General features: G+C 53.1%; 2 protein-coding genes across 5 annotated transcripts in view; one reads left to right on the top strand and one right to left on the bottom strand.

Annotated features, from left to right (window-relative positions):
• Nucleotides 1-219: 219 nt before the first annotated feature.
• Ccdc24 (coiled-coil domain containing 24) lies at nucleotides 220-3,788 on the top strand. 3 transcript variants are annotated; one of them, XM_050161269.1, is made up of 8 exons: nucleotides 220-586; nucleotides 811-986; nucleotides 1,108-1,224; nucleotides 1,703-1,828; nucleotides 2,219-2,273; nucleotides 2,604-2,673; nucleotides 2,777-2,855; nucleotides 2,934-3,474. In XM_050161269.1, exons 1-8 carry the CDS (start codon nucleotides 461-463, stop codon nucleotides 3,136-3,138), a joined length of 954 nt encoding a protein of 317 aa, XP_050017226.1. In that variant the 5' UTR covers nucleotides 220-460; the 3' UTR covers nucleotides 3,139-3,474. The 3 variants fall into 3 exon arrangements, with proteins under 3 accessions (XP_050017226.1, XP_050017227.1, XP_050017228.1); XM_050161270.1 differs by lacking the exon at nucleotides 2,934-3,474 and adding an exon at nucleotides 3,476-3,788 and having other exon boundaries at nucleotides 343-586; XM_050161271.1 differs by lacking the exon at nucleotides 811-986 and having other exon boundaries at nucleotides 449-586.
• Nucleotides 3,789-3,933: 145 nt separating this feature from the next.
• Nucleotides 3,934-24,897, bottom strand: part of Slc6a9 (solute carrier family 6 member 9) — a 35,907-nt gene continuing 14,943 nt past the window's right edge. For both annotated transcript variants that reach the window (XM_050161264.1, XM_050161263.1), the window contains exons 3-14: nucleotides 18,621-18,777; nucleotides 17,899-18,030; nucleotides 17,240-17,510; nucleotides 9,257-9,389; nucleotides 8,928-9,062; nucleotides 8,735-8,838; nucleotides 8,126-8,363; nucleotides 7,841-7,975; nucleotides 7,624-7,723; nucleotides 7,442-7,542; nucleotides 4,769-4,939; nucleotides 3,934-4,668 (exon numbers count right to left, since the gene is read on the bottom strand). In XM_050161264.1, coding sequence (XP_050017221.1) covers nucleotides 4,474-4,668; nucleotides 4,769-4,939; nucleotides 7,442-7,542; nucleotides 7,624-7,723; nucleotides 7,841-7,975; nucleotides 8,126-8,363; nucleotides 8,735-8,838; nucleotides 8,928-9,062; nucleotides 9,257-9,389; nucleotides 17,240-17,510; nucleotides 17,899-18,030; nucleotides 18,621-18,777 — 1,872 coding nt within the window. In that variant the 3' untranslated portion in view covers nucleotides 3,934-4,473. The remainder of the gene's footprint in view (nucleotides 4,669-4,768; nucleotides 4,940-7,441; nucleotides 7,543-7,623; nucleotides 7,724-7,840; nucleotides 7,976-8,125; nucleotides 8,364-8,734; nucleotides 8,839-8,927; nucleotides 9,063-9,256; nucleotides 9,390-17,239; nucleotides 17,511-17,898; nucleotides 18,031-18,620; nucleotides 18,778-24,897) is intronic.

Consider the following 24,897-nt stretch of genomic DNA (forward strand, 5'->3'; position numbering starts at 1 on the left):
GGAGTAAGAAAATAACGAACCCAGCGGGACCTAATTTCTCAGTTCTACTTCCTCCGAGGTAGAAAGATGTCCAGGGGTAAGCTCAAGCGCTAGCTGACTAGCATGTGGCTCTGTTACCGTGGGTAGGGCGGGGCCTCACTCGAGGGCGATCCTGGGGCTCGGTGGTTTCCCAGGTGACCGCCTCTTGGGAGGAAAGGGGCTAAGGCCTGGCTGCCACAGCCTGGTTTTCCCCAGAGGTGATCAGGATCTCGGACCCAGGAGGGTCGGCCCGAAGTAGGCCAAGCAATTCCAGTGTGGGGATATAGGCAGAACAAGACGGGGCCTCGATGTCAGTGGGAGGGGCTCTGTGGGCGTGGCTCTGGCCCGGAGCAACCAGCGGTCTCCCAGGAAATCTAGCACTCTTGACCTGCGGTCGGTCCGTCTCATAGGTCTGACCAGGGGGCCGCGACGTACTCAGGCCATGTCCCGAGACTCCCCAGCCCTGTGGGAGCTGGTGGAGGAGCATGTTCCACTCCCGGAGCGGCCTGAAGTGAAGAGGATTCTGGGGGAGGCAGCGGTGGACCTGAGCCTGGAGTTGCGAGAGGAGGTGGGAGTCCGGTGGATGGGGGTGGGTCACATTCCAGGCCTGCCCAACAGTTCACGTGATTTCCTGCCTCCACCAGGTCCCTAGCCCTATTTGGTGACCCCCTAGCACCTTGTTTTCACTGGCTGCCCTTTCTCTCCCGTTTGACTCCCCCATCCCTAGCAATCCCCCCAACACACACCCATCCCCTCTGCCCCAGTGGCAAGGTGCCCCAGCTCTCCTTGCAGGTGGCGATGCTAAAGGCACTGCTCCAAGAGTCTCGGTCTTCTCAAGCCTCGGGATCCCACCCCATGTCTGACTCTCCCTCCCTTCTTGCACCACCACCCCTCCTGAGGGATATCATGCGCCAAGAACTCCGACAGTTGCTTCAAGGCCTCCGCCTTAAGGCTGTCTCTGAGGGCAGGTGGGAGTCTCTGGCCTGGCCACCTTGCCCGGACATCAGATGGGCTGCCCCTGACAAAGAGCCAGTGTGGCCTTTTCCTGTGGTTTCCTGAAAGGAGGTCCCTTCATGCACACGTTTTCAGGGACCAGACTCAGGTGTGGGCCCAGTATAGTCCCAGGGTCCTTCGCTTTGCCTTGGAGGAGCCTGGGTGTGACTCAACACAACAGGAAGTATCCCGGATGAGAGCCGCTGAGCCCAGGTAAAGTGATGGTAAAGAGGGAGGCTCTGCCCCTGCCAGGCAGAAGGTCCAGCCAATTGGTCAGTCAGATCTGTGGAAGAGTTCTCATTCTGGGGCTGGACACTTTTTCCCCCCACACAAAGTTTCTCTGTAGCTTTGGAGCCTGTCCTGGAACTTGCTTTGTAGACCAGGCTGGCCTCAAACTCACAGAGATCCACCTGTCTCTGCCTCCAGAGTGCTGGGACTAAAGGCATGCACCATCATCGCCTGGCTCCAAGTTCTTGTTTAAATCCCCCTACAATCCTATAAGCTGAGCATTGTCCCCAGTTTTTAGATGAAAAAAGAAAGCTCAGAAAGATAAACAATTTCCCTGAGGTCTCAGGGTGAAGGTGGCAGAACCCATGTGGAAGCCAAGGCTCTGAAACTATTGTTTGTACTCTATTATGTTGCCTGTACAAGGAAAACAAAATGATCTAGAAGTGGCATTTATTCCCTAAAGGACTAGAATGAGCCACACGGAGGGGGTGATGTTAACTTCACCTGTCAGCAGCTGTCCCAGGGACCTCAGTGTCATCAAGGACCAACTGAATGTGTCTAACATTGACCAGGTTGTCAGACACCTGAGGTGAGGCCTAGGGGCACTTGAGTGCATGTAGATTGGGGGCAAGAAAACAGGGGTGGGCCTTAAGGGGTTGGGACTGCCTGGAAGAGAGTGTGCAGGTAGGTAGACTGAGTGTGTGTGTTTGTGTGCCAGGGCCCTAAGCACAAGAAGGCTGTGGTGTGGGGCTAATGGAAGCAGGATGAGCCAGAGGCTCAGTGCCAGGGTACAGAAGAGGATGGTGCCCACGGGGGTGCAGATAGTGAGGTGACTGGAAATGGTGGGCACTGGAAGGCTATGGCCAGGCAGTGCCCACAGAACAATGTGGCTCCTGGTAGCTCTGGAGGTTGGGACCATGTGATGGGTGCTATTGGGAGGTCCTGCTCACTGGTTCTGGCTGTTCATGCTCCTGTCTAGGAGCCTCCTGGAGGAGGAGTGTCACCTGCTGCAGAAAGAGATCTCTGACCTGCAGGTGAGCGCAGCCCTGAGCCTTCCCCAGGTTCTCTGTTTAGCAGGGATCACACCTGTGTGTTTGCGGACCTATGTGTATGTCAAGGTGTGTGAGTCCACACCTGTTTCTCATGTTTCAGAGGCCAGGGGCAGCAGTTTTAGACTAGCCCACTGGACAGCCTGGGGTCTCTTGCCTCCTCTCTCCTTAAGGGACTGGATGTGTGGCTACTATCTTGCTAAGCGTGGCCTTCTCCACGGGCTATGCACTCATGAGGGTCAGACTGCAAGGCTGCATGGTCTTGCCCCTGAGCCCTACCTTTAGGCGGGGTCCCTGAACCAGCTTTCTCCACAGCACTGTCTGGAAACAGAGCAGATGCAGGCTTGCCAGCACTCCAAGGCCACCCTAGAGCCCACCCTGGCAGGTAAGGATCCCAAGCATACCTAGAATACCCTGTCCCCTACCTTTCCCCATACTGTACGTTCTCTGGAAAAGCCAGGCACTGTCTCAGCTGTGCCCTTCCTCAGAGATAAAGGAACAGAAGAAGGCCATGGAACAGGAGCTACAGGTCTCTGTGGGGCCTTCCAGTGTCTCTGCCAAGCACAGGTACACCCAAACACAGGGCGGGCGGGGGAGTGTGAAGGGTCAGGTCATGGGCATCTCACAGCTGCCTATCCCATGCAGGCAGAAGCCCTTGAGGTCCATTCCAGGCTTCAGACCCTTTCCTTGTCTCCATGGCTATATGCCTACACCTCCTTCGGAGCGCTGCCCCCACCCTCAAGGTCAGGCAGTCACCCACCGCTGGAGAGGGCGGCAGCTTCGGTACAGCTATTGGGAAGAGCCAGCTTCCACATCAGTGTCCAGTATGGCATCCCAGGCTCCAACCTGAAGGGCTGGCCACAAAACAGGCTTCTGCTGTAACTCGCCCATCTGCTGTTCCCTCCAGCTGCCATAGCTCTACCAGCTTCTGCAGAGCTGTGTGTTAATCTGGTCCCAGCCCCGCCCCTTCCCAGGTCACTAGTATCTAAGACCGAGTGGCAGGACACCTGTTCTAACCATCAAAGCCTTTGGCCCTTCTCCTCTACGCAGGCCTCCACAGAGGCTTGGCAAACAGAGGTCCCATCCCAGCCTGACTTTTTGTCCCCAAGGGACCCAGACAAAGCACAGCAGCAGCTCAGAGACAGGAATAGAAATTTCATTAAAATCTATGGACTTTAAAACCCTAGTGGTGCACAACGGACAGTGGCGGGCAGCACACCGTTATTGCTACAGAGGATTAGAGGTGGCTTGGCCAGGGCTGTCACTGCAGAGAGCACAGGATGGACAAATGGACACCGCAGGGATCGGGAGAGGAGCTCTGACTGCAGAGGGGGGACGGGCATGTGAACTGGGGCCATTTGGCACATTAAATGGGGGTAGCACGTCTGGGAAGACTGGGCCTTCAACCTGGTGGAGGGTGGACAAGGGAATGTCGTGCAGGGTCCCCTTCCCCAGGGCTCCAGGCTCAAACTTCCTACTGAGAAGTCCCCTCTCTTTCCCTCCATAAGTGCTTTGGGCAGGCTGCTGGGTCACAGCCTCGGCTGGCTGGGCCTGACAACCACGGCTGGGACAAAGGGCAGAGGCCCTGGAGCAGCCAAGTGAGGTGTAGGCAGGCCTGGAAGACAGACTGGATCCAAGGCTGGGACCGGGGCGAGGGGTGGCAACCACAGATGATACCATGTTTACAAAAATAATTACACAAATAAACAGGGCTGGGTGATACAGTCTAAGTAACACTGTGAGCCTGTAGCCCCTTGCCTTGTTCCGAGCAAGAAGGTGCAGGTTTGCCTGGGCAGAGGCTGCGGTCAGGAACACTGGTCATGAGGCTGGAGGGCAACAAGTGGGGTATGGAGCCAGAACCTCGTATCCCCTGGTCAAACAGCTCAGGGCGGAGTATGAGGGTATCAGAGGCCGTGTGAAGCCTGGCAGGCCGCTGGGGACCTGGCCTGAGACCTCTTCCAAAGTGCTTTGGGCACCCCCACCCCCACAGCAATCCTCCCATGGCTTTCCCACCCCCGACTGCTGTCTTGGCATCCAAAGGATGTGTAAACACTGGGGACATGAGCACTAGCAGTGGTGGCCAAGGTGACAGCAGCTGTCTCCTGTCACACCTGTCCACTGCCTCCCCAGTCTCTGTGGTGGGAGCAAGGGTTGGGTGAGGCCTCTCCCCGTGCCACAACTGTGCTCATATCCGGGAGTCCTGGAGGCGGCTGGAGCCATTACTGCCCACCATGGGGATCTGGGCCTTGTCCGGGTGCAGTGGCTGGACCTCAAACCCATCTTCAGGAGAGGGGGCTGTGGTGGGGGCATAGCGCCCAGTCCGATGCTCCAGGAGGGCAGGGCCCCAGTCTCTGCTTGGCTTTGTGGCATTTTTCAAACGCTGCAGGCAGGGGGCGTAGCGAAAAGAGAGTCAGAAGGGAAGACCCCTTAGACTCAGAAGTGTTTCCACCTGGCCTGGCTGCCCAGCCCTCTGCACTCACCTGAAGAAGTGTGTCCCCATCTGTGCGGCAGAGCTGGAAGAGCGCGTACAGGGGAATGCAAATGACAGACGACAAGGCCATGAGGAAACCAATGGCCACAGCCCAGCCCGGGTACTGGTAGTGGTTGTAGGTGATTGGCCGGTATTGGATCACCGTGAAGATAAGAATGAACTGCAGAGTATAGAGGTGGGACAGAGAGGTGGGAACGGTGTGAGGTGGACAGAGCCCCTCCCAGCAGTAACCCTTCCCCTCCAGTTCTGGTCAGGGTGTAGGCAACTTGTCAACACCTGAGCCAAAGAAGCAGGAGGAACCCACGGCCCCCGGAGTGGTTGGGGCATGTGGTGCCATAAAGAGAACAGGCGTTTTTGCCAGAGAACAAGTAAGCTGCTACCACCTTTGGAAAGCAGCCACTTTGTCTCTCGGCTCTGTACTGTCTGTTGAGATAAGGACAAATTCCTGGCCTTAGGCTTCAGTTCTGCCAGAGGACTTGTTATCTTGCTGGCCACCTCCTGGCATCCCTGCCTCAGCACACCCAGCATCTCCTACTTCCTCTGCCCACTCTGCAGACCTGACCTTAGCATTCCTGTCACGCCCTGAGCCCAGGCCACCTCTTTCAGGTAGCCTTTCTGGATTTTCTGCCTCCTAAAAGGCTTCTCCATAGCATTTCCCATCTGCGTTCCTCAGAGCTGCCCTACTTCCTATTTCCCACAGTCCTGTGGGTGCCTAGGATGGCGTTAACTCAGGATCTAGGTGCCCTGCACTGTCTCACTTGTCTATTTGAGCTTATTTGTATCAGGAGATGCGGGGCATTGAGGAAGGGGTTGAGGAGCAGGCCAGGCCAGGTCCTGTCTCACGATGGCTGTGGTAACCACCACATTCAGCCTAGAGAGTGCCCAGAGGCTAAAATGCTGAGTGTCAGGTAGTAGACTGACCAGGAAGAGGTGAGTGAGACAAGAAGTGAGGAACATGGCCGCTGCCAACAAAGGATCTAAAAGAAACAGCCTTGGCTAGGTGGCTCATAGGCCACACCCAAAAGGCCCTGCAGAAGGACTCAACACACCTCCTAGCTTTTAGGCATCCTGGAATGCAAGTCCCTCTGACCTTGCCCACACTGACCCTAGAGCATCCTTCCTGGGAGTGTACAAGTTTGCTGACCCAGCAGAGCCTGGTGTGTGTTTATTTTTGAGACAGGGTCTCACTTTGTCACCCTGGCTAGCTTATAACTCTCTGTGTAGACCAGCCTGGCCTTAAATTCAGGTATCAGCCTGCCTCTGCCTCTTGCCTCCCCGGGGCTAGGGTTAAAGGTGAGCGAGCACCACCATACCTGGCTTGACCAGTTTGATGTACGTGGGGACGAATTCCTTCATTGGACTCAGGGAAGGCTAAGGTTTGCCAAGAGCCTCATGGGCACATAAAGCCCCAAAGAGAACATGAATATGTCTGCACAGCCCGAATTCCTGTCCCCAAGGTACCTCCAGCCTGGCTCTCCAGGTTCTATCGACTTCACCCCATCTCTAGTCCTAGAGGCCCTTGGTAGGTGACCCCAGGTAATGGGAGGGGTGGGGCCTGGGCCAATGCCACACCCACCGAGGGAGGGCATGGTGCTAGGCAGTGCCTTTAGCGGCTCTGGCCTCTCAGCCTTGAAAGGAGACTTCCGCTCCTCCTGTTTCAGCTGGGCCTATGGCCAAAACTGTAGCCTGTGCCAAGCTCAGGAACATCCTACACCCCATGTGGTGGAGGCCTCAGTCCTCCAGGGGCCTCTTTTCAGAAACATGAGCCAGTGTGGAAGTCTGATACCTAGCTCTCCATGATTCCGAGGAATTGTGGAGGCCACAGGTACCTCTGGGCAGTGCCTTGCCACTGAGTGAGCCCTCTGACACAGTGACTGAGGGGGCACTCTGACCCTCTTATATAGTGACTACGATACTGTCAGCCCCTCCCCCTCTCACCTCAAACAAGCAGCAAAATGAGTCAAGTTTTAGCCCTCCCATAGCATGGTTTGGTCTGCATCAGGGTTCTTGCCCTCATTAAGTAAGTGTGTGGCAGTGGCCTACTTAATATCCCTGTGCCTCAGTTTCCATAGCCGTAGGGTGGAGACAGCAATGACAACCAAAGAGATACTGCAGGAGTTAACGTGAACAGGGCGAGGGAAGGGAGCCCAACTACCAGTGTAGCGCTCTGATGAATGTGCTTGGAAATAGGATGCTCTCTCCAAAGCCAGGCAAATTCCCAGCCTTGGAGGCTTAGCTGACCTCACTCCTAGCCCTGCACCAACAGGTCCTGGGATGCCGCCACATTCCCATGTCTCTGCCATCTATCTCCCTGCTTGGGAGCGGTCTCCATGAGGGTCTAGGATAAGAGCAGTAAGGTAGACAGAAGTCACACCAATATCGGCGACTCCTGAGGCCCCTTAGAGGCAGCTGGGCAGCAATGCCACGGAGTCAGGCTATGCCCTGAAGTACTGGCTTCAGTCAGTCAAAGGGCTCCATATCCCCTTCCTAAGCGAAGGCAGGGCCTAGCACCCCTGAGTGGGCACACGTCTGACTGTCCGCCCTCTCATGCCCAAAGCAGGACTCTGGCTGGGTGGTTGTTTTCCTGCTCTCGCTCCCCGGTTCCCGAGAGGACACTTAGCCAAGGGGCAGCAGGAGCAGGGAGGACCCCCCGAGAACTTACAAAAATGATAGCTGGAGAGACGAAGCGCCAACAGATCTGGAAGAAGAGAGGTGGTGGAAACCCCAGCATCATCTGGATGTCCTGGAAGTAGTTTCGGTGCCCTGGAGAGATGGGGGCGGAGGTCAGCAGCCCAGCAGGACAGAGTGGGGCCAGTCAGAGGCCATGGGCAGGTGGGCACTTACCATAGATGTACATGATGGACACACACATGATGCAGGAGATGATGACCAAGGAGAAGCTGGCTGCATAATTGTCCATCAGCAGCAGCCAGTAGATGCCTGCCTGTGAGCCAGCGCACAGATGAGCCAGGGTGCCACAGAGCAAACTACCCACCCATTCTGCAAGTGCCCTGGCAAGGGCAACCCCGCTTTGCCTCCCCCCCCCCAGCTCCATTCTTACCTGGCTGGTAAGGGGGATGCCCAGCAAGAAGCCAGCTACTGCCACTCCCAAGGTCACATAGGTCTTTTTCTGCAGAATCCACTCATTCCCCACCTCATCCACAATGGCAGTGACTAGGGTCTCTAGGAGGCAGAACTACAGGCACAGCCATCAGGATAGGGACCTGCCCTCTGCCCCAGTTCCTCCTGCCCAAGCTTCCAAGATTCATGCACACTTACACACTCGTGCACACACACACACACACACACACATGCATATATACGCATGCACGCACGTGTGTCATACCTGAGTTCCCAGTCCCAGCAAGATGAGCATGAAGAAAAAGAGTAGGGACCACAGTGGGGAGATGGGAAGCAGCGTGAGGGCCTCAGGGTAAGCTACAAAAGCTAGCCCAGGGCCATGGTCTGCCACTCGGGACACATCCACACCCAGGTGATTGGCCATGAAGCCTAGGATAGAGAAGATGACGAAGCCAGCATAGACACTGGTAGCGCAGTTGGTGATACTGATGATGACACTGTCCCTGAGGGAGGAAAACAGGACAGTTTAGGAGACCCAGCTTGCTTCCGTTTCCTCAGTTTGGGCCAAAATAAGACATGCAGATAGGATAGTCTAGAAACACAAGTGTCCCCAACTCCTTTTCCTATCAACTCGGGTCTTTTTAAAGCGAGTCCAGGGTTCCTGACCCCTCGTCCACCCATCCCCCTCTCTGGCCAGTGCTTTGCTGTCTATTCTCAGGACGCACTTGAGACACGAGGTTCTCAAGGTCATGAGTACAGGAGGTCCCCAGTAGGCAGCAGACCGCAAGGGAGTCTGGAAGTCCTGTGGATCCAGGGTCAGGCTGTGGAGGGGACAGAAACCCGGCAGCCTCCAGGCTGGCAGGGGAGCACTCACCGGTAGCAGTTGTTGTGGAACTTATTGTAGGAGGCCATGGTGATGAGCCCGCCCCACGCGCAGCCTAGGGAATAGAAGATCTGGGAGGCGGCATCCCCCCACACCTGCGGAGAGGCCGGCAGTGAGTCACTGAGTCAGAGGCCGGATCACTTGTCCCTCCCTGGACCCTTTGGGACAATCCTCCACGTCCCACCTTGGCCTCCAGAATCTTGTCCCACTGTGGGGTCAGGTAGTACATGATACCCATGAAGGCTCCTTCCAGGGTCACTCCACGAACGAACAGAATGGTCAGCACCACATAGGGGAACGTGGCCGTGAAGTACACCACCTGAGACAAGACACAGGTTCCATGGATTCCTCTAGAACCCTTTCCAACCCTCCTGCGACCTCTCTGACCCCAGCCACTATTGGCTTTGGTCCTTTCTCTGCTGTGGCTCTTTGTTACCCCTCCCTTAGACTCCCATCAGCCCAGGAAGGAGAGAGGCAGGGTGGGAACAAACCCTGCCTGGGGAGGGTACTTGCTTTCCCTGAAGACTTGACTCCTCGGATGAGGCAGAGGAAGACGACCACCCAGGAAACGCCGAGGCAGCCTAGGAGGGGAAGCCGAACCTCCCCAAAGTTTCCAATGTCATCAGACAGTTTCAGCACATACAGCCTGGGGAGGGGAAGGTGACTGTCACTGAGGGCCAGCCTCTGCTGCCCAGCAACCAAGACTCATGATCTATATACCTCATGCTGCCAGGTCCTAGAAGCCTGGTTGTGGGAGAATAGGAGGTGCTTTGGGACCCCAGCCCTCTGCCCTGCAGTCCATCCTGGGACCCTCAAGGGCTTTGAGAGAACAAGTCAAGTTTGAGCTAGTCTCCTCTCCTGTGGCAGTGGTTGACGCCCGCCCAGTATCTGCTTGAGTCCAGCCCAGGTCCTTTTGTGTGCATTCCACACTTCAGGAGTGCCCGTTCATCCTATCAGAAGCACCTCCTCCTGGAAGCCTTCAGAGAGCTATACCATAATAGTCTGCTCCAGCTCTCAGGAGCAGAGCTGACAGGGTGATGTCACCCTAACTCCTCCCCTTGTGGGTGTAGCTCCACCTGCAGCCCTATGCCAGGCAGACTGCGTTCTTAGGGTCAACTGGGCAGGAGGCTTCTTCCTGGCCCTGGGGAAGAGGGTGGAGGAGAGCAAGCAGAGCTGCAATGGGTGGGAAGGACACAGGAAGGGCGCAGGGTATGGGCGGTGGTGGTGTCTCACCTGAAGGGAAAGCCAGGGTGAAGGCCTCCCTGTAAAGATGAGACTGGAATTATGGTGTGAGGATGTGGGTGAAAGGGATGGTAGGAAGGGCAGGCCTGTAACAGGGCAGGGAGCCAGGAGCTAGCATGACCAGCCTGGGCATATTGGTTAGCTCAGAAAGGAAAGAATACATCAGAAAGAGAAGACGGAACACAGAAGGGTGATGGACAGGAAGGAGCTGATGAACAGGAAGAGGCCTCATAAGAAGTAGTGAAAGTGAGGCTGAAGAATTTCCATTTCCTCCCGAGGGCAATGGGAGACCTTTGAGGCTTTGGTCTGTTTTAGAATGATCAAGACCCTCTATGGCTTCAAGTCTTGCACTGACTACAGTAACCCCTACACTGACTATAGGCCCTACAGGATCCAGTGTCCCTGGCTCTGCCATTTCTCTGATCTCTTCCTTCCTCCCCTTTGCTCACAGATTTAGCTGCTGTGGGATAATATTCTTGTACACTGTAAAGACTTGTCACTCGTATTTGTTTAATAAAACGCTAATTGGCCAAGCAGGAAGTATAGGAAGTATAAAATTTTGTGAAGAGGAAAGGCAGAGAGTCAGTCACCACCAAGATGCAAAGGAAGCAAGATGAGAATGCCTCACTGAGAAAAGGTACCAAGTCACGTGGCTAAACATAGACAAGAATTATGAGTGAATTTAAGTTGTAAGAGCTTGTTAGTAAAAAAAAAGTTTGTTAGTAAAAAGCCTGAGCAATAAGCCAAACAGTTGATAATTAATATATGCATCTGTTTATTTGAAACTGAATGGCTGTGGGACTGGGTGAGACAGGAATTTCCTTCTACAAATGGCGCCCAAATGTTTGTCAAGAATTTCCACATAAAGTCTGAGAAAGCTTTTTTTAAAAAAAGATTCTAGACAGACAAGAACAGAGTCAAGCCCAGCTTCTTGATAACTGTCTTTTCTCTGGTACTCTGTTGGCAGCAAGCAGAGGTACAGCTCCTTTAAGAGAGGCTTCCTGATTCAGCATCAGTAGCAAAAATGTCACAGCTCTTTTAAGAGGCCCTGTCACTAAACACTTAAATGGCGTTTATGAGCAGCTGGCATCAGGCTTCTTGGTGGTGGCATAGACCTAGAAACTCCACAGAGTTGTAGCAATAAATCTGGCTCCTGCCAATACCTCTGCCATGAAGCTGGACTCTCAAAAAGCTAAGGAATGGGGTGGAGCCAGCTGCCAAAGCTGTAGTTTTAATCCAAGGCATATCATTTAGCAGATTAAAGACTCATGTGGTCAGAAAAAGGTAAACAGTAAAGACAGATTCAGATGAAAAAAAAATCCCTACATGTTTTACAGTGTGTTAAAAAATATACATAGGCTTGGGAGAGAAAAAAAAAGAGAAAGTTCTTAAAAGAAATAGAGTAGTCGGGTGTGGTGGCACACACCTTTAATCCTAGCACTTAGGAGGCAGAGACAGGTGGATTTCTGTGAGTTCAAGGCCAGCCTGGTATACAGAGTTAGTTCCAGGGAAGCCAAAGATACACAGAGAAACCTTGTCTCAAAAATACCAAAAATTAAAAAACAAAAATAAAAGAGTAAAAAAAAAAGCCACGTAAAGATGGAAAATATAGAGTCTGGATACTGTATGTTATTATGTTGTCTTTGAATTGTTTGATTGCTGAGGAAGGAGCAACAGTTGCTATAAGACATTTGATTATAAATGCTGCTGGATTAAACCAACCTATTTAAAAAATATCTTGATTTCAAAATTTAAGTCAAAAGATATGTTACTTTGGGAGAGAGGTTCTGCTTTTATTTCCACAGGAAATAAGAGGTTTTGGATTCATTCTGGGTTAAGAAAAATCAAGTTTGGTTGAGGAAGATCCCTTGAAAAATCTCTGATAGGAGCAGATGGCACAGATAGCCAAATGTCTCAGAGCTCTGCTGCAGTTTCCTCGGAGTTCTACAGCCAGAGCGGCCTTAGCACTGCTGGCTGAGATGATCAGACTCACAGGACACTCCAGTCAGGACTTGACCATAATCCTAAATTTTCTTTGGGTCCTCAGCAGCCTAGAAAACTACACCCACATTCCCTCAAAAAATAGATTATGGATGTTTGTCTTTTTGTTTAGTGTGTTGGTTACAAGTTGCTATGGATTATGGTCAGGAAAGCTAAACAAAGGAGATTAGATTCAGACTTCTTGTTTTGAAAAGAAAAAAGGGGAAATGCTGTGGGATAATGCTCTCATACACTGTAAAGATTTGTCACTCAGTTTAATAAAATGCTGATTGGCCAGTAGCCAGGCAGGAAGTATAGATAGGGTGAGCAGACTAAGAGAATTCTGGGAAGAGGAAAGGCAGAGAGTCAGTCACCAGCAAGACGCAGAGGAAGCAAGATGGGAATGCCTCACTGAGAAAAGGTACCAAGTCACATGGCTAAACATAGACAAGAATTATGGGTAAATTTAAGTTGTAAGAGCTAGTTAGTAATAAGCCTGAGCAATAGGTCAAACAGTTTATAATTAATATAAGCCTCTGTGTGTTTCTTTGGAACTGAACATCTGCAGGACCAGGCAGGCCAGAAATTTCTGTCTATATTTAGCTGCACTGGACTTTGTTTTTCTCAAACATGTTAGCCTGCCCCCCACCCCAGGGCCTTTGTAAATGTTACTGTCTCTGAATGAAGTAGCTTCTCCCTCCCCCACCAGAGATCTGTGTACATAAGGCCATGTGCCACCTTGACACCTTTTACACATGTGAACAAGATGCTGTGTTTCACACTATATCCCTGTTTAGGATATAGCTGGGCTTGTCCATGTAACCCCCCACTTCCTCCAGTCTTTATTCAGATGGCCACTTCTCAAATGGATCTTCTTGATTATATAGCTTAAAATGCAGCTTTCACCCCAGTCCAGCATGCCTTACCTCACTCTGTGTTCCTCAACAGCATACACATCCTTCTCTCATTCTGTTTATTTTGCTATCAATAGTTTGTTTGGTTTCTATAAGACAAGGTCTCATGTCACTCAGGCTGGTCTTGAACTCACTGTGTAGTTAAGGATGACCTTGAACTTATGACCCTTCTGCTTCCTCCTCTTGAATGCTGGGATTACAGGTGTATGACACCTTGCCAGGTTTTATGTGGTGCTGAGGGTCAAGCCAAAGCCTCCACGCATGCAAGGAAAGCACTCTACCAACTGAGCCTTTTAATGGCCTTTGTCCTCTGTCCTCTATGAAGATGGACGCTTTTGTTCACTTTGTTCACGGCCGTACACCTCCAGTGCCTGGCATTGAGAGATACGCAATTATTTGGTCTTGAGTAAATGAACACTGGCAAACGGGCTGGGAGGCAGAAAGGAGGGAGCCCAGATGAACGATCCAGGCTAGAGGTGAGAAGGAAGCAACAAAGACATCTTGAGTCTCCACTTCCTCAGCACGACATAGGTCAAACATAGACTCTCTTCTCCTCCTGCTCTCACTGGAGGCTGTCTCCCCGGGGGCCCCAGCATCCTCAGCCATGCTTACATCAGCTCCCAACCTCATGTAGACACTCTGAATGTCTTGGGATAGGATATGATTCCTGATCTTCATAGAACAATGCTGTCAGAGCTGGAACTTGGTGTTTGCTTGGCCGGCCTGCCTGACCACCCAAAGGAGACTCCCACTGCCTTCTTTGGCTTCCTATTTTCCTCCCAGGCCACCCCTTCACTGTATGACCTGCAAGAGGTCACTGTGCTGTCTGACTCCTGCTCCCTCTACCCAATTCTCCCAACTGTCTACACCAGTATCCAAGGCTGGCATTACCCTCTTCTGGCTCAGCCATACAGGAATCAACAAAGTTCAGGAGCCATGAGACTCAGAGGCTCCAGGTTCCCTTTGACTGATTCCCTGCCTTCTCCCCCTTCATACATAGCACACACAGAAAACAATTTTGTTGGCCCATTGAGCTAGACAAACAAGGCCATTCATAGCTGAAGGCAATGAACTGGGGCTCCTGGCAGCCCAGGTCAGGCCTGCCTGGGTGTCCCTATGCAAGACACCAGTGCCGGCAAGGTGGCAAGGTGGGCAGTATTTGATGTCCTTTTTATTGCACAAGTATAGCATTACTGTACTGGGAGCGCAGAGCTTAGATGGTTAGCCTGGGAACCAACGAATGAATTCTAGCTTTATTTTAGGTTGTACTGTATTTAGTTCTTTGTTTTGCTTTGGATCATGTGCTTTTGAGATCAAACAATTAACCTCAGAGCATTCTGGAATGTGATTTATTTATAAGCTGGCTTCTGGCATATGACCTCTCAGGAATTATTCTGCCTTTTCCCCCTGCTTTTTTTCTTTTTTGAGACTAGGTCCAGTAGGTATCATAGGTTGGTTTTAAAATTATGATTCTCCTGCTTCAGCCTCCCAGCTGCTGGGATGACAGGTGTATCACCACGCTCAGTTCTTCTCCAGATATCAGTGAGACCCTGTCTCAAAAGCAAGCAAGCAAACAAACAAACATGCCTTTAATCTCAGCATTTGGGAGACAGAGGCAGGAGGCTCTCTGTCAGTTCAAAGCTAGCCTGGTTCTGCATAGGGTGTTCAGGCCAGCTAGGGCTATATAAAACCCTATCTCAAAAAAAATATATATATAAATAAATAAAATCTCAAGCTCTAGATACACAGAGATCTTATTTCCATGAGCAGACAGTAACTGGTTTGAGAAGAGAGTCCTCCCCTTCCGGCTTCACGAGCACACTTGAGCACTTGCTCCTGACCTCTGGAGAGCAGATTTCACCTCTGCCACAGGAAGGGAAGAATTACAGCCACCCAGATTCCAGGGGTGAGCAATCAAACTTGGGGAGGTTTGCTGACCTCCCACGGACACACGATAGGCCAGTGGCAGAGGCAGGCAGGATTGGAGATGTCAGTATGACTATGACATTGGCATGAGACACTGGGGTGGGTGAGAGGTGGGGCTGGGATCAGAGTCCACTCTGTGCCAGGTGTTGGCTGCCACGAAGGCTCTGGAGCTGAGAACGCCTTGTCATGAGCTTAGGGGCTGGAAGGAGTCTGGGGACCGGAGGGGGAGAAGGAATGGCTCAGAATCCTGCCCCTCCAGATTCTCTCACTTTAAAGGCACCTGTCTGTCTGTCTGTTGTTTAGGTGCTAGGGATCAAATCAAGGACCTCACAAGTGCTAGGCAAGCTCCGCCACTGGTCCACACCCCAGTCTTTCTCATCTTTCCATTGGCCTGCTGATCTCATTCATAAAACTGTAACTACATCATGCCACCTTTCAAAGGAACTGAGAAGACTGGCAGAACACCACTGGCCTAGGACCGCACAACAGTAGAGCCAGGGCGGGCCTGGGACATAGCCCAGCCACCTCCAGAGCCACCTGGATCCTTACTTGGGATGTCAGTCTCTAAATCTGAAAACGGAGCTAGGAAAACTTAACAGAGATAGTGCGCTGGTATACAGAAGGTGGCAACACTTCCCTGCTCTCCTTTCATCAGTGAGGCCTGGGCAGTTTTAGCCTCCTCTGGGACTGGGGAATCTAACACTGTGCCTCCGGCATGCTAGCCAAATGTTCTGCCACTGAACATATACCCATTCCTTCCAACCACTGATCTCTTAAGGGTCATTTCCAAGACAGACCTGTTGATGCTGGCCTATAATCCCAGCCTCTCTAGCGTCTGGGCAGAAGGACCACACGTTCAAGACCAGCCTGGGCAACTTAGTGAGACCTTGTCTCAAAATAAAGTAAAAAGAAGGGGATGTAGCTCAAGAGTGAGGCACTTGCCTTGCATGCACAAGGGTGGGTGTGGAGCGGCCTTCAATCACCACTATAGCCGGGGAAAGTGTCTTTCCAGGCTTTCCAGGAGGTGGCAGCAGGGAGCCATTAGGGTTAGGAACTGAGCCGCTTAGGTAGGCCTGGCGGAGCCCCAGCTGGGGAGCAGAGCCCAGCTGTCCCCTCAGTACGCTTCCCTAGGCAGATTCTCTGAGCGATTCCCCGCTGGTTTCACTGGCTAACGTCTCCAGAGCTTTGCCCCTGAGGCCCGCAAAGCTGTAGCATCTGCTTGGGGTGAGGAGGGTAGGCAGGGTTTGCGCTTTTAGGAGCTCCAGAGAAGTTCATCTTCTGTCTTGTACACATTGCGCCCCGGATGGACAGTTACCCAGAGTCCTCCGATTGGGTGTGAGCTCTGTCTTGCTCTCTTTCCGGTGTCCTCTCCGAAACCGGCCTGTCTCCGAAACCTGCTTCTTTGGAGTCTGTGCTTTCAGGACTGGACTTAGAGGCCCTGCTACAACTTCAGCAGGCCTGGGGCCTTGTGCGCCTCGCCTTTGGCCTCCAGCACACAGCAGAGGAAGCTTCAAGGCTTTTCTCAGGCCCCCTTGTTCCCAATCTCTGCTTCCTCCTGGCCTCTGCTCAGCTACTCACATCCTCCTAATTCCTCTACTTTGCTCCCTCCCATTTCTTGAGCTATGATCACCTCTTCTTGTCTCCATTTCACAGAAGTCACCATCACCCACAGACTGAATTTCTTGGGGCAGAGGCTCAGGACCATGTTACGCCTGTCACAGGTACACAAGGGCCTTTAGAGCAGATGCCACAGAAGTCTGTATAACGAACAGAAGAGGCCTACCTCCCACATCCAAAAGTCCTCTGCCCCAGGACTCTCCAGTAAGATGTGGGAAGAAGACCTGACTGTGCCCTTTCTCTGCCAGCTGGGACAAGGTGATCCCGACACCGCCAGCAGCAACCTCCCTTCATGGGCCCAGAGTCACTAGTCTCTCTGCCACGTCTGAACAGAGTGGGTCTGGCTGCCCTGGCATCCCTGGCCTAGTGCATGTCCACAGTTCCTTGTGTTCTACAATATGAAGTAGAAGCTTAATTCGTGTTAGTTCTCTGTGAGCACAGTGCCCCTTCAAGAACACTTCAAAGCCATCAGGAGCCCTCTATCCACGTCAGTCTCAATGGAGTAGACTCCCTCAGCTTTGAGAATAACCGCTGGTCCTTTGGGACCCTCACTCATGCCGTTCTCTCCAGCATGCTGGCCCCCTTGCCCAGACTGGCCTAAGATTTCCAGAGCCCTCCCGCACTGCTACTCTGAAAGAATTCCCAGATCACCTTCAAGTCTCCCATGGCCCTCTATATGTCTGCCATTTTACCCAACTCTATGCCCTGGGGAGTAGGCGCTGTGTGCAGAAGATCCGGGCATGGCTGCCTGACGGGGCCAGGGAGAGCCGAGGGCTGCCACCAGGTCCCCCCATCCTGTGTCTACCAGGAGCCTCACCTCCAGTACTCCTCGCTGGGGCTGGTTCTTTGCAGGGTGTAGTTGAGCAGGTGAGAGAGGTTGCCGGTCAGAGCAGTGGGTCGGGAGCCGTTGGTGAGGTTAGAAGCATCCAGCACCCCGGCACAGTCCGGCGTGTTCCAGGGGTTATTGCAGTAAGCCCAGGGCAGCACGTGCGTCATGGACGAGAAGAAGTAGTAGAAGGCGATGCAGATGACCACATTGTAGTAGATGCCGATGTACGTGGACACCACCATCATGCCGTAGCCCACGCCTGGAGGAGAAAGCGCAGGAAGCATTGGAGGAGGAACCTGGCTTCTGTAGGTAAAATTCAGCAGTTCCTAAAGGCCCAACGATCTTTGATGGAGAGTCACAGAAGGGAAGTTCGGGCCTCCGTGGGGGAAAGGAGTTTTGTGTATATACACAGCAGGAGGGAAAGATGGGGGTCAAATAAATGTGAATCCCAGCATGTAGCCACGGCCTTGGCCACTGATGTCAGGATTAGGTCAGTACTGATGCCCCACGGGGGATAGTCATGTTTGTACAGATGGACAAGCCGGCGTGTGTGTGTGTGTGTGTGTGTGTGTGTGTGTGTGTGTGATGTACACATGTACAAGCGCATGCACACATGTGCATGTACACGCCCCCCACCACGGCCTCACCTTTGAACATGGGGCTGATCCTCCAGACCCCCAGGCAGCCCTGGCTTGCAAACTGGCCGAAGGAGAGCTCCATGAAGAAGAGGGGGATCCCGCAGAATATCAGCATGATGAAGTAGGGGAACATGAAGGCGCCTGGCATGCAGGGAGAGGCCAGGCTCAGGGTGGGCTTGGGGAACACCTCCCCGAGTGTCCTTCTCAGAACCCACAATAAAACCTCTGAGCTTCACTAGTACTGAGACAGGAGTGTGCACTAAACGGCAGCCTGGAGCTGGGGTACAATCCCCACAGCCTGGCTTTGAACTTGACACACTCCCAGAAAGTCTGCTCTGGAGAAAATCCAGCCCCCAAACTGCCATGCTGGGGTAGGATTTGAAGGTTTAACCAATTGATTTCACAGTCACTGAGATCCTAAAGCATCTCTGCACCATCTGGGGGAGGGGGCGCTGTTGAAACATCGGGAGCTAAGACAGGGAACCCAGGAAATTCGAGTCTTTTCTCTACTTCTCCTAGACTCTAAAGAGCAGGCTGGCAGGATCAGGCTGCTAGGTCCTGAGGGTGGCCTGCATCTTAGGCAAATGTGCCTAAGCCAGAGATGGCCAAAGACCAGGGCTAGAGGTCAGCTTCTTCCTGGAGTGATGTCTGTGTCAGGGAGACAATGGCCCAAGCCCTGATGGGTGGGCTCTACCCAAGTGGGTGGTCCCTGCCCTGTGCCCACTGGGTACCTCCCCCGTTGCGATAGCAGAGGTATGGGAAGCGCCAGACATTGCCCAGGCCCACGGCATAGCCCACGCTCGTCAGTACAAACTCAATCTGGTTGCCCCAGTTGCCCCGTGTGAGGTTCTGGTCCTTCTTGGTGGCCTCGCTGGGCACAGCACCATTCTGTGGGGACAGAAAGAAGCTACCATCAGGAAGGCATTTGTGCCCTATGTCTGACCCTCTGAGTCTCCCCCAGTGGCTTTTCTTTGGACCACCATGTCACACTGCCACATACCCTGGGGGCTTCCTTTCTGCTGGCAGGAGTTGAAGGCAGGCCTGGCAGAAGAGAGAGAGGCACAGCTGCCAGATGGTGCCCAGCCCTCAGCACGCTCTATACCAGGTATACCAGCCCACCTGAGAAACTGTTACCAGTAAGAAAGGGGATACCATGCAGGGAGCCTGAGCCAAGAGCCCCCTAGCCCCTCTAAAACCTTGCCTTTCCTCTCAGCTAAGGACCTAGGAGCAGCTGAGCCTCATACCAAGCAGCCAAGTCAAGCTGGGCACAAAGAGGCCTGTGTCCAGAGAGCTACCCCCCACCCGCTGCCTACCACATCGCCAGGCTAAGCACGCTGCCCATGGATAGTCAGTGGCTAGACTCTCCCTAGTAAAGGCTTCTTCCTGGGGGCACAGGGTGAGCAGGGCTCGGTAGGAGAGGGGGTGGTGCTGCTAGGCTTGGCCAGACCTGGACAGGACACTGCGGAGCTCAGAGAGGGCCTTGGGAAAGCTGACGTGAGCTGCTGAGGCTGGGCTATACATTAGGATAAGAGACTGTAGTGGCAGGCACCATGCCAGGCTGAGGACAGGAAACAGGTGGCTCCAGAGAGGTGGCCTGCAGAGAGGTGGGTACTATGCCTGCCTGTGGGAAATGCCCAGGTGAGGCTGTCCAGGGCCCACTGAGGACAATCCATGAGGAGTACCGACTTCAGATACAAAGCCACCTCCACGAGTCGCTCAGCGTGGCCCTTTTCTCCCAACCTGCTTCTGTGGGAACCAACCACTGTAAGACAGAGTTGGCAGGGACTGAGAGAGTCATCGAGGAAATATAAGGACCCTGGAAGTCATCAGCAGACAGATACACACAGACCGCTTGTGCGCCAACAACAGCTTCCCAGATATGACCTGTGTCGCTGAGAGGACAGGCGTTCCTCTAAAGGACACACAGATCACGGTTGGAGTAGTGTGGCCAAGCGACAGCACCCTGACGCCCCGACTACCATGTGAGAGTGACATCTTCAAGTTGAGCAGCCACTGACTAGCAAGGCAGCCTGGCACTGTGACACACTATCAGACCCCGACATTGGCAGGCAAACCCGAATGGCTTCACTAGGGCCCCAGCACCTTTTGAAAAGGCCTGTGAGGAGTGTAGATCTAGGTAAGCACCCCTGCATCATGGACAAACATTCTTGGCGGGGACGATTTTCCCTTGTATCCAGTTCAGTTCAGACAAGCCGCCCTTCACATCCGCAAAGGAGGCTATAAGGCGTAGCGTCAGGAATTAGGGAGGAGGACTCCTTCCCAGAGCACCAGAGAAAACCAGCAGGCTGAAGGCATCTGCATTCACTCATTCATCCATCCACAAAATGTCAAGATTTACAGGCCTGCTACTACATGCCAGGCTACGGTAACTCAGCTGGAAACAAACCAGTGCTGGAAGACATTAGTGAAGTAAGAGTACACATTGCCAGGTGTAGTGGCACACACCAGTACTAGGGCAGTGGCAAGTGGATCTCTGTGAGTTGTTCGAGGCCCAGCCTGGTCTACAAAGAGTTCCAGGACAGCCAAGGCTGTTACACACAGGGAAATGCCGTCTCGGAAAAACGAAACAAACAAAAGACCACACATCATCCGATATGCGACTTTAGTGTGATCACCAAGATGGACTTCCTCAAAGTCCTAAGAGTATGTGAGAACGGATAGGGAAGGCTGGCTGGTAAAGAGAATGGAGGCACCCTGTGCTGTGGGAAATGGCGGTGCCAGCTTCAGATGCCCTCTGGGACACACCCCTACAGAACCTTACATCACCACCTCTGGGGCAGGTGTATCTATAAGGCAGGGCAGGGGGTCATGTTTTAAGGGGATGGGGTCTGCCTGGGGTGATTTATCTGCACCCAAACATCGGTCACATAGGGCTCCTATCTGTTGGCCCGACAATAGCACTTTTATTCTGTCCCAGGCTTGTTTACTTAGGAGCACAATGCAGAACTGTGGCAGCTCCAGAGTCCATGGGTGGGGTCACAGGGCAGCAGTTCCAGCTGTAAAAGGGACAACTGAGGATCCAAAATGGCCCCAGGGTCAAGACAAAAGCAAGGCCCCCGAAAGACACCCATCTTTCCAAAAAAAGTTCAGAGTCTCTCTCTTGGCCCAGGGTCATGAGGATCAGACCCCTGGCCTCTCCAACCAAATACAGCAGGGCCGTATCTGAATCCCTAAATTCTACTCTTTCCTGGGCATAGGTGAGCAGAAGAGGGACTGTGTGTGTGTGTGTGTGTGTGTGTGTGTATGTGTGTGTGTGCGAGAGAGAGAGAGAGAGAGAGAGAGAGAGAGAGAGAGAGAGAGAGAGAGCGCACCACAGGCTCCTTCAGTCAATCCTCAAAAGCTAGGGTTTAGCTAACGAGACAAACACCACTGAGCCCATATTCCAGTGAGCCATGTGCTAACTGATTCAGTCAAGCACATAGCGAGGGAAGCTGATGCCCCAAAATAGGAGCCAGACTGGGGGACCTGTAGCTAGGCACTGCAAGAAGTTACTGATGAAACTGGGGCTGCCTAAAGACAGGGTGCCCTTCCCTTGTCCACCCGGTGGCATGGGTGCTGATGGGGAATATTACATTCACTTCTGGCCCTGACCTCCATTCTGGGTAGATCTTAACTCAGACAGCTAGATGGTCTAGGTCTTCAACTGAGAGAGGAAGCCTGCCCTTCTGCCGAGGCTTCTTAAGTGTTCCAAGTCTATCCTCTGTCCAGCTCTCCTCCAAGAACCCTCTATGTCCCAAATAGTTGCTTCAGGAAAGCTGCACCCCAACCCCGTGTGTGTGTGTGTGTGTGTGTGTGTGTGTGTGTGTGTGTGTGCGCGCGCGCTCATTTACTGTGGATTGAACTAGGGCATCACGAATGCTCGGCAAGCCCTTTACCACAGGGTAAGCCCGGAACCATGTTTTCCATGTCACAGAATTTCTTAACCTCCTTACATCATTTTCCCGATTTTAAGACCCTTGTTTCCCCAACCTGCTTTGTCACTAATATTAACCATTCCATTGGCCCTGAAATGCCTACAAAAGGACCCCTTTGTGCTTACGATCTGATCCAGACTGGCTGCCTGGCTAAGAACTTGGACGGGCTGAGTTCCAGCCTTGTCCTGCCCACCACATGTCACCCTGGCTGCCCCCCATGCCCCTCCTCTCTCACCTGCTGATAGCTCAGTGGGGAATGAGACCATCGGAGCAGATCCCCTTGTGATGTGGCATACCAGTTCCTCTGACTCTCCTGGCTGTGCCCTGTCACCCCTGCTGGCAGCTCTCTGAGAGACCACTGCCATGCCCCGAGGGGGTGGGTCTTCAGGAAAGGAGAACACCGGGGCACCTAAGCTCTCCCAGGCTGGGCAGTGGGCAGGCTGGAGAGCCCACTTCCCAGAGTGGAGAAACCCGACTGCCACTATATATACACACATGCGCGTGCACACACACTCAGAGCTGCCACGAACGCTACGTATGTAGTCATCCTCACACCAGGACTGTGATCTTCCTTAGATGGACAACCCCTGCCCGCGCTGTCCGCACCTGGCTGGCTGAGCCTCGCTGAGCCACGTCGCTTACGTAAACCCTTACGCAGACCTCTGCCCTGCTTATTTGCCTGGAAGAGTTTACCGGAATCAGGATCTTCCACTCTGCCCCGGGCTTGGCCAAGACAAGAAGTGTGAGATTAGGAACCAGGTATTCTAGAATCTGCTTCCTAGCTGCCCAGGGCCAGTCCCTTCTGACATGGGTATCTCAGCGTCCCTATCTAGGGAACCAGAGGACAGACTGGGCAGCGGCTATAGCATAGTGGTCCAGAACCCAAGCAGCTTCCTCCGGTCTACCAATGTTCCCCAGCTCTTCCTCTCCTGTAATATAGCTCTGACTTTAAAACAAAACAACAGCAAAAAAAAAAAAAAAAAAAAAAAACCTTTAAAAAATTTTATTACTACAGTGTATGTGAGTGTGTGTGTGCAAGTGTGTGTGTGTGTGTGCGCCAGTGTGTATCTGCCACAGCGCGCATGTAGAGGTCAGAGAACTTTCAGGAATTGGTTCTTCTCTTCCACTGTGGGATCCAGGGACCAAGCTCAAGTCATCAGACTTGTGCAGCAAGTACTTTTGTGCACTGAGCCATCTCCAGGCCCCGACGCAACTATTTCTCACTGTTCCCACCTCCCATTAGTGCCCACCAGCTTTCTAGATTGCTTTTTTTTTTTTTAAGCTTTCACTCTGTAGCCCAGGTTAGTCTCAAACTCACAGTGAACTTGCCTTGGTCTCCTGAGTGTTAGAATTATAGATGTGAGCCATCGTACCTGGCCAAAAACAAACAAAACAAAAAATCTTGTGTGCAAATCTAGAATAGCATCAGGGAATAGCAGGCAAGCCCAGCTCTGGTGTAACTCTGGCCAACACAAGGCAGGAGCCCCTCATTTCTTCCTCATATGGACATAGAGGCCCAGCCCCGGAACCCGAACTTCGCCCCTTCTCTGGCTGGGGACTCCCACCCTCCCAGGCCGGTATTCAGTGGATATTTTTGTGAATTGTGAACTCCCTCCGCCTGCCCTCCGTAGCTATGGAAGAAGTCTGTAGCTGCCCTGGCAGACTGGCCCCGCTGGGACCCAGCAGGCTTCTTGTTCAGGACTCTCTGGCCCCAGAGTTTGCTCATGGGATGAAGTCTGTCCAAAACAAACCCAATGGAGGAGAGCAGGCAAGACCTCACATCTCAGACTGACTTGGAACCAAATCAGATCACAAGCAACTTGCTTAGAGCCCCAGTGGGGAACCAAGGCAAGGGCAGCTATTATAGTCTGAGCTGCCGCAGGAGACCCTCCCCCCAGGAACCCCTCTGCTCTCCTGCCCTCGGGGGAACAGAGTGCTTCTCAAGCCGCACCTGTGCAAGTAGGACCAGTGGCACCCAACCACAGGCCCCTGTCATCTAGGTGTGAGACAGTCAGAAGAGACAGACGTGGTAGAACCTGGCCCATCCTGCATGGTCTCCTGGGTTCTGAGTACCTTCGGCTTCAAGGGACACTCAGAACGATGCTGGGCTCCTCCCGGGACCCTTTCTAGGTGCCTGCAGAGTTCAGGCCTTCGTATAGCAGATAAGAGAGTCAGGGATAGACCTGGTACTGGCTCTTTACCGAACCCTGATTGACAGAGAGTGACCTGCTGATTTTGCAGTCAGCAGACAGACAACTGGCACCCTAGGCATGTCAGGCTCTGCTCCAGGGCCTGGGGAGAGTGATGGAGGATGCTGGGTGGGCCTTGCCCATGCCCTCACCTTCCTTCCTGGAGAAGTCTGGCAGCCTGGAAGACTGTGCCGAGGCAGCTGGGGGTGGCCTCTGCCTCATCAGTTGGCAGCAGGACGGCACTCTGGGAAGTGGCCCTGGTTCCTTGGCTCTAACCCATTCTCAAGTTTGAGAACAGCCTACATAATGCTTCCTCCAAAATCAGCCCAGACTCAGAGGACATTCCTTCTCTTGCCTTCAGAAGGTCAAGTCAGGATGTCCTACAGGGAAGAGGGGTAGCCTTCCCGGTCCCCTCACCCTCGCTGCCATCAGCTGTACTGTGCACACCGTCCTTGCTCAGTCTCAGCTTCCCAGGCTGAAGACCCACACTCCCACCCCGTGCAGGCACTTGCCCTGGACATTGGCAAATGCTCCAAAGGGTCCCTCTCCTCCCAGCAAAGACTTCTGCATGTCCCCTTCCCCCAGCTCTCACCACTGAGCCCATGTACCACACTCCCGGTCCCCCCCAACACTCTCTCTCCCCATAGGAGTAACTGCCGTGGCACAGACAATGAGGCTGTATTGATTAGTACAATTCCTGGGCACCTCCGGCCCGTCTCCCCGGGAGCTGGGACAATGCAGCTTTGAGACTTAGAGCAGATTCTCAGCAGGTCCTTGGGCTGGGGGAGCCCCAACACCCCCACTCGCCTCCCTCTCACCCCCACCATGCAGCTACCTCTTCCTGCACTCCCTTGCAGTCTCAACTTTCTGGGTCACTTTGGCTG

Source organism: Alexandromys fortis, unplaced genomic scaffold (genome assembly GCF_014885135.2).
Source record: "Alexandromys fortis isolate MF-2015 unplaced genomic scaffold, M_Fortis_MF-2015_v1.1 scaffold_122, whole genome shotgun sequence".
In the NCBI taxonomy this organism is placed as follows: Eukaryota; Metazoa; Chordata; class Mammalia; order Rodentia; family Cricetidae; genus Alexandromys; species Alexandromys fortis.

Excerpts from the sequence above, each read along its gene's own strand:
- Ccdc24 (XM_050161269.1), top strand. The coding sequence starts at position 461 with ATGTCCCGAGACTCCCCAGCCCTGTGGGAGCTGGTGGAGGAGCATGTT. Across the intron at positions 1,225-1,702 it reads ATGAGAGCCGCTGAGCCCAG|GACTAGAATGAGCCACACGG; the intron begins GTAAAGTGATGG and ends TATTCCCTAAAG. Across the intron at positions 2,674-2,776 it reads CCTAGAGCCCACCCTGGCAG|AGATAAAGGAACAGAAGAAG; the intron begins GTAAGGATCCCA and ends GCCCTTCCTCAG.